The 12,193-nt window shown below is 48.6% G+C and overlaps 4 protein-coding genes and 1 non-coding gene across 5 annotated transcripts; 2 read left to right on the top strand and 3 right to left on the bottom strand.

Annotated features, from left to right (window-relative positions):
• Positions 1-920: 920 nt before the first annotated feature.
• On the bottom strand, positions 921-1,015 carry J7337_001621. The gene has a single exon. It is a non-coding gene; the product is annotated as a tRNA-Ile (tRNA).
• Positions 1,016-1,327: 312 nt separating this feature from the next.
• J7337_001620 (uncharacterized protein) lies at positions 1,328-2,567 on the bottom strand (the record flags this gene model as incomplete). Its single annotated transcript, XM_044819359.1, has 2 exons — positions 1,328-2,043; positions 2,144-2,567. 2 exons carry the CDS (start codon positions 2,565-2,567, stop codon positions 1,328-1,330), a joined length of 1,140 nt encoding a protein of 379 aa, XP_044687061.1.
• Positions 2,568-4,952: 2,385 nt separating this feature from the next.
• On the top strand, positions 4,953-5,821 carry J7337_001619 (uncharacterized protein; the record flags this gene model as incomplete). The annotated part of the gene is made up of 3 exons (XM_044819358.1): positions 4,953-5,162; positions 5,214-5,285; positions 5,333-5,821. 3 exons carry the CDS (start codon positions 4,953-4,955, stop codon positions 5,819-5,821), a joined length of 771 nt encoding a protein of 256 aa, XP_044687060.1.
• Positions 5,822-6,322: 501 nt separating this feature from the next.
• On the bottom strand, positions 6,323-8,235 carry J7337_001618 (uncharacterized protein; the record flags this gene model as incomplete). The annotated part of the gene is made up of 3 exons (XM_044819357.1): positions 6,323-7,501; positions 7,555-7,856; positions 7,920-8,235. The coding sequence occupies 3 exons, from the start codon at positions 8,233-8,235 to the stop codon at positions 6,323-6,325; spliced, it is 1,797 nt and encodes a 598-aa protein (XP_044687059.1).
• A 2,489-nt stretch (positions 8,236-10,724) lies between these two features.
• J7337_001617 (uncharacterized protein) lies at positions 10,725-11,391 on the top strand (the record flags this gene model as incomplete). The annotated part of the gene is made up of 3 exons (XM_044819356.1): positions 10,725-10,769; positions 10,829-10,935; positions 11,178-11,391. 3 exons carry the CDS (start codon positions 10,725-10,727, stop codon positions 11,389-11,391), a joined length of 366 nt encoding a protein of 121 aa, XP_044687058.1.
• Positions 11,392-12,193: the final 802 nt, after the last annotated feature.

Below are 12,193 nucleotides of genomic sequence, written 5' to 3'. Positions count from 1 at the left end.
CAATGTTATTCCCACTTATCAGAAATATCGGCCTCGATGGCAGAGAAGCGCCTATAACAGAAAAGTAGACAAGACTTGGAGGGCATGAGGCAAAGTTCTTCCAAACGAAGAAAGTGAAATGGCAGGCGTCAGTAGGTACTAATACAGAGAAGCTCACCCAACCTGTCGGGGTGCGACGAACCGTGTAGTCGAAACAAAGGGGTCAATTGCGGTCCTTTATTGGAAATGTTCTACCGAAACAGATCCTCGATCGCCTGCATGCTTCAGCCGGGTGCCAATTCGACACGAGTCAGAGATGTAAGCAACATCCCATACCTTGGGCTCGGGAGCTGTACAGAATGAGGCCCGAAACACTAATGCATTGCAACTTGATGATCAGGGACCACATTCTCCGAAGTACCATTCCGAAAAGGAACTTCATCGAAGCTACCACTGCAGCATAATGGACGTAGAAAGACTAGACAGCATCTAGGGTGTCTTAGGGTATGCTTAGGACGAGGCAATCATAAGCTTTAGGATCCTTAGAGTATCTCATCCTAAGGCATCCTAAACTTGGGACTGCTCGCACAACGATAGAGGTCTGCAGATCTTGTTCAAAGTAGATGGATGAGAAAGGAACCAATGCAGGCTCCATCACCAGCAGTGAGGGGTTCATCACACAGCTTGAGGGTCACAGGCAAGGGATTGCATCTGAATGGTGTAATGATTTGATCCTGTTTCTCCTAATCTTATCTGATCATCAGGCAAGATCAGATCCACCCCGGCAGTTCGCTCCTACCCTGACGGCGACTTCCGCAACACCACACCAATTCCCACTCAACACCATCGCAGACTTGATATCCGGACAGAAATCGATCTCGATAATCGAGGAAAATCTGCAAAAAATCAAAAATGAAACTGATGGGCACTGAGAGACATCTTGCTCCCGCCAGGGCTTGAACCTGAGACCTTCGCATTACCGGATACTCGGATTGAAGTATTAGTACGACGCTCTAACCAACTGAGCTACGGAAGCCGATCAGCTGTTGCGGATGTGATCCGCTGTTGTGGTGCCGGAGCGAAAAGAGCATCTACAAGCTGTTGACTTTGGCCCAGAACTACCCTGAAGTAAACCGTCAAACACTTTAATATCCATGACATTCCCATGGTTATCTTAAAAACTTTACAGATTGGTTCGAGGAGTGGTATTCCTCTCAGAATTGTCAAAAGAAAATTAAATAGCGTCACATTGTAGTGTTCCGATGTAACCTTTATAAACTCCAAAATCCAAGTGCAACAGACATAACAACCCCCACCTAGTCACGACCACATATATCAGGTAGATACACTACCATAGTCTCCAGAATGGTTTCTTAAGCTTGGCAGGCGCCGGAATCACCCATCCCTTGGCTTTCTGCCAGGTTTGTTGCCCCGAGGTGGTATAAAGAACCCACAAACAGATCAACATAGTGACCATTATGACCAGGGCAGCGTTGCGTGGTGCGCAATTTCTATCCCGTAGCTTCTTGATGTAGTCTGGCAAGCTGATGAATACCCTGTTCTCATCGTGTTCTTCTAGCAATCCTTGATAATGTACCGCATGCGGCTCCATCATTTTGTAAGAGTCAATGCCCTCGACATTCGAGTCCTTAGGATATGGCCGGTATTGAATGATCTCTGGAATGACCGATATCTTGACTCTGGCCATGGAGCTCATTTTCTCTCTTTCAGGTCTCTGCTCCTGTAACCGCATATCATGCTGCTGAGCTGCCTCCTTTGAAGCCTGGTACGCCTGTTGACAGGTGCTCACTTGGTTCAGTGCGTACAGCTCACCAGGTATGAGCCAGTTGAATGAGAAGATGGCTGATGACATGCGAAGTCCTACGCTGAGCCAACCTGCGTATGAAATAACATCGTGCAGTAGCTGATACAACTTCGTTTTGGAAATAGGTTCATAGCCATCAAAACTGACCGTGAACTCGTAGACGGGGAGTAACAGAAAGTAAACCTCGGTGGCTAGCTTGTCGACCTGTCTCCAAAACAAGTCGGGCTCCCCTCTGCTCGCTTTAAGCCAAAGTCTATTGGTATGAGCTCGGAGTTCGCTACGTTGGAAACCTCCAAGAACGTTAGTGACGCTGCTCCTGTATTGCATTACATTACATACCTTCTTCATTGATGAGTGCAATATCGGAATTATGCAATGTCTCATCATGCTTGGAACTGGCTCCAAACAACAGCCGTGAAAAGACTCGATTGTCAAGAGCCTTGAAAATGATAGCTTGAAGAAGGTTCGTCCTCTCACCCCTATCACGAAGGAGTCTCTCCCATTTCCCTGCGCGTGCGTCCATATGAGCTACAAGCTCAACATATCTGATGAATTCTTCCGGATAGTCTCTTAGCCACGGGGACGTTCGAGGAGCCTGGTGTTCCTCTTTGGGGGAGAATGCTGATAACACAATAGTACAGATCTCAGCACCAAGACGTCTGAAGTGGTATTCGTAAAAATTGCTTGGTAATTCCATCTCTGAACAAAATGGCGTAAAGTCAAGACTGCGGCGTACAGGACTAAACGACCTGAGCTCCAGCATTTTGTATGTGGTATAACAAAGAAGAGAAACGGGTTGAGTTAAAACGTTGAGAAGGAATGTAGAAAGAAACAGCTGGCCCGGCAGAGTGTAAGTTATGATAAACAATTAAACAAAAGAGTGTGCAAACGAGGGACAGATCGAACAAAGTAAGAGATGATGTTGGGTATTTATCGAAAAGATGATGATCTGAAAGACGACGAAGAGCTTGATCCTCCAGGGAGAGCAGCCAGAAAGGTGAAGCCCGAGCTGATTGTTAAAAGAGAACTACTTCGAGTCTTGCCCTTGGGGGCATTGTCCTTTGTCTTGCAAGCATCTTTCTCAAAGGAGGTGGCTACTGTCTCTGGCTCCATGATGGCAACTTGAGTTGGTAGTAGATTGTGTGATTGTGCTTTGGACACAGTAAAAGAAGAGGCACAAAGAGTTGGGTTGAGAGGGTGTGTTGGTGAGGGGAACTCCTTTGTCTTTGATGGGCAAGACGGACTTGTTATAAGTTGGTGCATCTATATATGGATATCAGGTCGACTATGAACGAAAAGGCCCGGCATGCCAACCCTGGTCAGCCTACGGTTGATCGCATAGGTCTCGGATGATGGGCTCATGAGCATGAGGGGCTCCCAAGGGACCCGTGGGGTCGCGATGGTGGGATGAAATCGAGGTTGTGAGGCGCGTTCACATTCCAGAGTGGCATAGCCAGTACCTGCGCTCCTGCAGGACCACCTAGCGTGTCTCTGGCGATCATTTGGGACAAGACCATGGTGTAGAGTACGTAATGAAGCGGGTGCACACCAGTTGTCAGTCCCTTTGTGGGACGAGGAATATTTGCAAAAGCCAATGAAATTGGGAAACGTTAAAGGAAAATCCCACTCCTTCGGCCCAAGATCGACTGTGAATGGTGAACGTGTTAAAGGTGGGTGACTATTGAGACTTAATTGTAGCTGTGGATGATCGCTGGCGCCTCGAACGCCTCGCTTCAAGGGAGAAGTGACGCAGCAAGTCAAAGTTAGTGCAAGTTGGCCAGAGCAGAGCTTCTGACTGGATGAAAACAATTGTGTGAAACCGCCTTTGCTGTTTATATCTGACTTTGTTGATCCTTTGTCCTTGATGTTTTAGCCCCAATTTGTCTTATTTGAATGTGGCTGTTGGCACACTTTACCAGGGTTAGAGAAATGTCTAGATCCCAGCCTACATGAGAAATGGTGCGAGGGTCGAACAGCTCAAAAATGTACAGAGGTTTGTGGTTGAACCGTTTGAGGTGGAGGCATGAATGGGGTCATGAAGTTGAATTGATAACCCGAATTCATCCATGCCAGGAGATCATACTTGTACCAAGTATGACAGCGCATTGTAATATTCGACAAGCCAATGGCACATCAGCGTGGCATTTATGAGCCTTTAAAAGCTCATAGGCTCACTTTCAAGAGCAAATTTGTACACCATTTTCCACGTTGGATATGCGCGTGACTGAAAACACTGCGTCATATGCAGTTGAGCTGCATCAAACTCTCGAGGCCCAATAGACGCTAGTTGACAGTCAGGTTCATACCAGCTCGATTTGTGGATATGTTGCTTGAATGCCATTGCAAGTATCGTTGAAACACTAACCAAGAGAGGGTTTCTTCTCCTGAGAAATACCCTGTGCAATACCGGTTTCCCCTCTTGACCTTGGCATAAGGATATTCTAATGTTAGCCTCCCATAGTTGATAAACTTACTAAGACCTTGGAAGCAAATCATTAGGCCCAGGAGCATGGATCGGATATAGACACAAAGTTGGAACAAAGAGGGACCTTGCTTGGCACGTGAGGCCCATGTTGAAACAAGAGAAGGGTTAACGATACCTGCGGCGTCATTGTAGCCCTGGCATTGTCCCTTGCAAATTAATGCGAATACCTGGCTATTAAGGAGTTGAATAGGAAATATGAGATTTGTTTGACTTTTGAAACGTTAGAAGATGAAGCAAGCCAGAGGCAAAGAATTGTGGCCTCACATATCAGGCAGAAGTCAGGTACACAGCCGGTGCGCTTGCCAAACTCAAAAGTTAAGCAGTTTTAGGTCAGCACCCAAGAATTTTTGCTTGCGCCTCGCGACACAAACCAAACTTCAACAGGCGCATTCGCACCTTCCGACAACGTTAAATTCGACTATTACTCCTTCTCACTCTACCGCTATTCGCGACTCTTGCCTGGTGCAAAGTTGCAGACAAACTCTCCAAGAAAGGAAGGAATTGCTGTGAAATTTGAACCTTCATTTTCATTGCTTCTGGCCCCACTTCTGAATCTCTTACTTCCACTTCTTTTGCCTCTACTTTATCGACTCTGCCCCGCGATATTTCATCCGCGAAACCCTTTAACTTCCGCCACGACCACTCAAACAGAAAACCAATAAAATGGCCGCCGCTGTAGCTGACACCCCCAAGATGGACGAGCAGGTCGACCTCACCACTATTCCCGTCGACCCTGCTGGCAAGGAGGATTCTTCCGATGTCAAGGACGACGACAAGCCCGTCACCGTTTTCCACGACAAGGACAACTTCAACGTGAAGCACCCTCTTCAGAACAAGTGGACTCTCTGGTTCACAAAGCCCCCGAGTGGCAAGGTACGAAAACATACTCTTAACGCTGAAATGTGATACTAATACTTGTGATAGGGCGACAACTGGAACGATCTCCTTAAGGAAGTTATCACCTTCGACTCCGTTGAGGAATTTTGGGGCGTTTACGTGAGTCACCACCCTGGCCTCAAATCTTCCTCGTGCTAATTTTTTAGAATAATGTCGCACCCGTTTCCGAGCTTTCCCTCAAATCCGACTACCACCTCTTCAAGGCCGGCGTCCGCCCTGAGTGGGAGGACCCCCAGAACAAGCACGGCGGCAAGTGGTCTTACCAGTACAAGGATAAGCGAAACATTGATGTCGACCGCCTTTGGCTCCAGGTCATGATGGCCGCTATTGGTGAGACTCTCGAGGACGAGGACGATGGCGAGGTCATGGGTGTAGTTGTCAACGTCCGAAAGGCCTTCTTCCGAATTGGTGTCTGGACCCGTACCATCGGAAAGAGCATCCCCGGCCGAGGCGAAGGCGATGTTGCTGGTGGCAAGGGCCGTAGTAGTGAGAAGGGTAAGGAGATTCTCCTGTCTATCGGCCGCAAGTTCAAGGAGGTTCTCGAGCTGCCTGCCGCGGAGCAGGTCGAGTTCTCTGGACACACCGACAGTGCCCACTCAGGCAGCACACGAGCCAAGGCTAAGCACGTTGTTTAAAAGTGCGAGGATTTACGCAGAGGCACGACGTTGATTTAGCACGATATCCGATAATGACCATTTTCACGTTTCTGAACCTGACGCCGTTCATCTGGCGATTCACGAGAGGTCAACGAGTTGTTGAAGCAGAAGCGGGACAGCAAGGATCGGGCGGCGACTGGCTTGAACCCGGATATGTAAACCGCTCAGTCAGCCTGGGCACGATTTATCCTTAATTTCATTTGGCTCAATGTTCCATTGGCGTTGCTTGGAGGGCTGTTTCCCAAGTGGCATCCACGAAGTATGAAATGGGACACCCATGGAGGGGAAAGGAAAATAGATTTTTGTACTTTCAAACAACTGTAATCAGTTGCTTCACATGAATACCTGCTAGGCATACTCAATTACTACCAACTTGCTGAAACAATGTTCGCATATACTTGGTGAAGTGTGTGTTACAGGTAGAGCGATCATCAAGTTTCATATCTTACACGTTTGATTTTTCAACGAAAGTCGATCAGATCAACTCTCGTCCCCGCTGATATCATCTGGGAAGATGCTTTTGACCAATTGCTTCTTGTTGATCTTGCCCATAGCATTTCGGGGTATTTGATCAACAAGTCGCATGACCTGGGGAATCTTATAACTTGCCAAGCGTCCCTTGAGGGCTCTACGCATATCGAGAGCTGACCACTTCTTGACAACGTCTTTATCTAGAACCAGGACAGCGCCGACCTTGTGGCCCCATTGCCCACTAGGCACAGCCACGACAGCTGCTTCGGCGACCTCGGGGAGGGATAATAGCTCTCGCTCGACTTCTAGAGCGCTTACCTTTTCGCCCCCTGTCTTGATGATATCAGCGGACTTGCGTCCTTGGATGAAGTAAAGGGGGCCATGTGTCCATGACTGGGAAGCAGTGGCGGAGGGGACTGGACGGCGGACAGCTACGTCGCCCGTCTTGAACCATTTCCCCTTACCGTCTGAATCTTCAACGAATTCGCTTGCTGTTGCTGTTGGATTGCGCCAGTACTCGCGGAAGATGGTAGGGCCTCTTAGCTGGATCTCACCAGAGCGCTCACGACCTTGAGTATCGACTTCTTCTCCTTCTTTGATAATTTCACCATTATCCACATCGACTAGACGAGCTTCAACAGACGGTAGTGGCCAGCCAACACTGGCATCTACACGATCTGAAAAGTCCAGACCGCAGCTCAGCGCCATACCGACCTCGGTCATACCGTAGCGCTCGAGGAGGACATTTCCATGACTAAGATCTTTCCAGGCGGTCTTGATAGGCGTTGGGAGTGCGGCGGAACCAGAAATGGAGAGGCGCATGTTCTCTGGAGAGATGGCCTTTCGGGCGGCTTCTTGAGTCTCTGGAGGGAGACTCTTGTATGAGGTAAGTAGCCTGCTATACACTGTGGGTACGACTGTGAAGAATGTGATCCTTTCCTTAGGTGTCGAGGAGTCACTGGCGAGGAATGGAGCTGAGAAACGCTTCCATACGGCATCGGCGTTGAATGGGAACATGAACTCGATTGTTGAGCCGGCGAGGAGCGGTGTAAGGATGGCATTTACAGTTCCGTGGATATGATGAAGTGGGAGGACGTGGAGGAGATGGTCTGAGGGTGAGTAGTTCCAGGCCTCAACGAGGGAGCGAGATTGCGCTGTCAAGACGGATTGGGGGAGTAGTACTCCTTTCTAAGCCAAGACTTTAGCATACATAGCCATTGAAGCATCATCGGCGGACTTACGGGTTTATTGGTCGTTCCCGAAGTATACAGCATCATACCAGCTTCACCAGCATCGGTATCGCTCAGTTGCAGTTGCACCTTGTCATGACTTACCCCACCTTGATGCTTCTGAAGCTCTACATGCGCCGGTTGGGCTGTGAGCTCAGTCGCGAGAACTTCCTTGGCCTTGGATGCGAACTTTGGTGAGGAGACTAGCAATGACGCTTCACTCTGGTTTAGAATGTATTGTAGTTCTGGCGCAGGGAATGCAGGCGATAGAGGCACGGCGATAGATCGCGCAGCCATTGCGGCCAAGAGTGTTACTATATAAGCACATGTCAATGGCTGTCGCAATGCGCTATAGTGGGATCACATCATGAGCTCACCTACGTAGTCATAACTATTCTCAACCAGGAACGCAATGCGCTCGCCATTGAGGTCCTCACGACCAGCAGCTTCGGCCAGCCTGTCCCGTGCGCGGCTAACATCACCTAGAAGCTCTCCATACTTGAAGGTCCGACCGGAAAGAGAGTGGATAACAGCTTTCGAATCTGGATCATGTTGTGCAACAGCTTCGAAGAGCGGTAAGCGTGGTAAGGTCGAGAGCATTCTAGCAGCGGGACGGAGGATAATGAAGGAAGCTGTGGTAGCAGTAGACGGGCGCCGGACGGCGGAGGTGACGAGATGCCGGAGGAGCGACATGACGAAGAATAATTCAAGGCCCCGAAGCGCCGGGGTTTGGCGACAAGGATTCAAGAATCACTGGTACGAGAGGCCAATCCGGAGTCTCTGCTGTGCAGACTTGGGCGCTGAATGCTACGTTGAGGTGCGGTTCAACGGCGCATTTGCCGAGGCATGCACTGGGGATAGGATAGGATAGGATAGGATAGGATTTAGGGATTGGCGATCCCGCTGAAGCATGAGCATGAGTTAATTGAAGAAGCGACAGCTGAATTTAGAAATGGAGTTGCGTGCGTGCGTTGTGAAGCAAAAAGCTCCAACGTCCCATGTGCTAAAGTGGGTTTGGTTCTTTGACGTAAATGGGGTCAAGTCTTCGGCCCACGGTCCCGGACGGACGGCCGACTTCCCCGGAGGTACGTACCCTTTAGAAGCGGCGCCGAACAGCTTCGAGGAGCTAACAGAAAGCAAAGGTGCACATCCTCTGAGGGAGAGAGTGAAGAGGATTCGAAAGTGAAGCCAATAAGCAGCGGCTCTTTTGTTTACGGATGAGTATCGGCAGCTAGAGATGCGTCCGCGTGTGTTTTTAGCTGGGAGGCTTAAGGAACCGTTCGACTGCAATGCAACACAAGCGTTGTACATGTGCGTACGTATCCGGCCAGGCCCAACAGTTGAGATGAAAGTAAACCTGAGACCTGAGTCGAGTGGGAGACAGGGAAGACAGAGACTGATTTGTTGTGCTGGGCTGTTATGGTTGAACGCTGGCCTCATCAACAACTCACAGGTCAAAGACGAATACGTGAATGAGTGGATTGCATATTTGACATCTTTTTTTTCCTTGTCTTTTGTCTACACAAACCCCGGACCTTTACTTTTAACGCTACTTAACTTTGACTAGGTACCTTGCCTATGGGGCCAATCCACGAGACCGCTATCGCATCGCACCAGATCCCGCCTGTTTGGGCCCGTACCTACAGCAAAGCTCCAACAGCTCCAGTGACAAGATCCACTGTATATGCTGTCAAGTCTGCAGCCGGGGGTGTGTGGTATGTGCCATTGGGATGTATAGTAGCGGTGCTAGTCCAGTAGGTAAGTTTATCATGAGTAAAAGTGTTGACTCTCTTGCTTTCGTCGTGGCATTCTACTATTTGCAACGATGAGACTGGTCAGACAAAAGAGAGAGTCTCAGAGTCACAGACAGAGTCAGAGACAGAGAGAAGAAAGAGAACAGGGGTTGGTAGTTCGTAACCCTTGTTCCTGGCTTCACCGCTCTAGAAGCCAGGCGGTCAGGGCCAGCCGACGCCCGACCCAACCGTCTGGACAGACACGCAGATTGGCGGCTGATCATTTGCTAAAAAGAGGCTTTCAGGGGTGTTGCACTGTAGGGATGTGATGCGATGTGATGGATCGAAAAACTTGTCCGCCACTTTGGCTCATGGAAAGACGGTAAAAATGAATGTACAGTACCTGTGTACGCAGCTAGTAAGTTAGATGCCCCGCGCTTTTCACGGTACAGTAGAAGGAATAACGAACATGTTTAGAAGGGGGATGCCTGTACCTTACAGTGCTGTACTGTGCAGTACATTGGATACTTGGATACTTTGTCTCTGTGACTTGCTTGGTGGCTTTTTTCGTCTTTGCTTCTGGTTGTTTTGTTCCTTTTTTGCTTGTTGTTTCCTACACCGACTTCACACCGAAACGGGATAACGGCGCCCTGAGTTGTCCATTTCACAAATCACAACCAGTGTATGCGTTTTTGTTTTTTCACCAAAGAGTGAACGTGTTCCGCCACTTTTAGATACTTGCTTTAGGTACTGATCCATCCATAGAATGTACTGTACACACCTAGGTTAGTAGGTAGTCTAGTCCAAGCTTCTCTAGATCCCATATCCCGTCCATATCTTGAAACGTATATCAGTTTGTCCTGTCCCGCCTCTTCCAACTTGTATTTCCAACCTTTCACTTTCCGTCTCGTCTCGTCTCGTCTCGTCTCGTCTCGCCTGCAAAGCCTCTTGTTTGCTATTTTTCTCGCTTTTGACGTCCTGTTTCTGCTTTCAGTTGTCACGTCACAGACAATCACAGTGTGGTTATTTTTGGGGGCAGAGCCAGACCGATAACCTAAAGCTTAAAGAGGCGGACAAACCGACAACTCGGGAACCTCATTAGAAAAACCTACTTCACCTCCCTCACAAGCTCCCACCAGCCAAAGGCCAACCAGAGCCTTTCGTCTTGCCCTGTCGATCCATTACCGCTCCACTTGGGATCCCGACAAGAAAGATTCTATTCTTTCTTTCTTTATTATATCGCCCGCAAATTCCGAGTTGGCCTCGACTCAATTCGTTTTTTAAATAGTCGCATCTGTTTCGCCTTTGTCGACTCTTATCTAGTTTTTAGTCGACATTGCGCAAAATTGTACCTGGACGTCGCTACGTTCTTCTATTTTCAGACCGCCATACCTCATGTTTCGACGATACGCGCTCGGCTTTTCGAGCGTCCAGCGACAGCTCTCAACCATGAGCAACTCCAACACTCCCGTTGAGGATCTTATTCGAGCCAAGGTGAGAGAGATCTCAATTGTGCATATTCGGCGAAACCACCCATTGACTATTCCCTCTAGATCACCGCGGCCTTCAACCCCCAAACTCTCGAGATCTACAATGACTCTCATCTTCACTCCCACCACAAGGCCATGGAACACACTACCTCCAGCGAGACACACTTTCGGTAAGAATTGCGCTCTTTGTCACTGCCAACCGACTTCTGTGCAACCTCCTTTTCTCATCTCATCACAATTTGGAATCACATCATGTCGCCTCATCTCATCTCATCTCATCTCATCCCGCGTGACACTCTTGTCATGCAATGCAGTCTCTTGTACCCCATACTCACTCACACCCTTCCTCTGCACATACCCCGGTCAACCCAACTTCACAATCAAGATGCAATGCATAACTAACGCGTGACAGCGTGGTCATCACCTCCGACGCCTTCAACTCCAAGATGCAGCCTGCCCGTCACCGCATGGTCTACGCCCTTCTCCGCGATGAGATGGCCCAGGAGAACGGCATCCACGCCCTCCAGCTGCGCACCATGACTCCCGAGGAAGAAGCCCGCCAAAGGAAGAAGAAGGAAGACGAAGCCGCTGCCCGTGCCGCCCGAGCTGAATCTGAGGAAGAGTGAAAACAACATCACTCTCTCTTCACCAGTAGACAAAAAAAACGGACACGAAAACAAATCAAAATCATAATGACCGCTAATGACAGAATGACGACTTCAAGGCTTACCAACTCCGGGATTTCTTTTTTTTTTACCCTTACTCTCAGCAAAACCAAAAACATCACCAATTTGGGATCAGCAGAACAAAAAAAAAAGGAACAAAGGCGAAAAAGACCAACGTCGAAAAGGGATGGGCAGCGAGAGCAGTTCGTGCCACGGAGTGAAGACACAACACAAAATTGATTGGGACCCAAAAACTTAACACAAGATTGTATGATACCCCCCCTTCGTGGAAATGAGACGACGACTGGCAGTGGGGGCGAAGATAAAAATCTTGTTCTTGTTACACGGAATGATGGGAGAAATGAAGTTGAGCATCTTGACGAGGAAAGGCAACTGGACACCAAGGACTCTATTTCTTTTCTAATACTTCCATCTTCTGCATCATCGCCATGCTGCCAGTTCATTAATCAAGCCAGGTTCTCAGTCGAACCAGCTACTTAGCTTACCATAGACATGTTGCCCACGCACAATAGACTGTTCTTTCCGCCACCGAATCAATCTCTTTTCATGCAATTGAGTCTATGGACCTTTCATGGCTTGTGATACTTGATGATATAATAATACTATACAGTCATGAGGATGTTGCTGACGGCATTTCTGCAGATTCAACAACAATTTTGGGTATCAGATAGAATAATAAACAAACGCTTTAGCCTCCCCCGAAAGTTTCGATTGTCGACATGACTATCACTCCCTCGTCATC

This window comes from Fusarium musae, chromosome 1 (assembly GCF_019915245.1).
Source record: "Fusarium musae strain F31 chromosome 1, whole genome shotgun sequence".
Lineage (NCBI taxonomy): Eukaryota > Fungi > Ascomycota > Sordariomycetes > Hypocreales > Nectriaceae > Fusarium > Fusarium musae.
The sequence above is the reverse complement of the archived record's forward strand: the minus strand, read 5'-3'. Positions and strand labels throughout refer to the sequence as shown.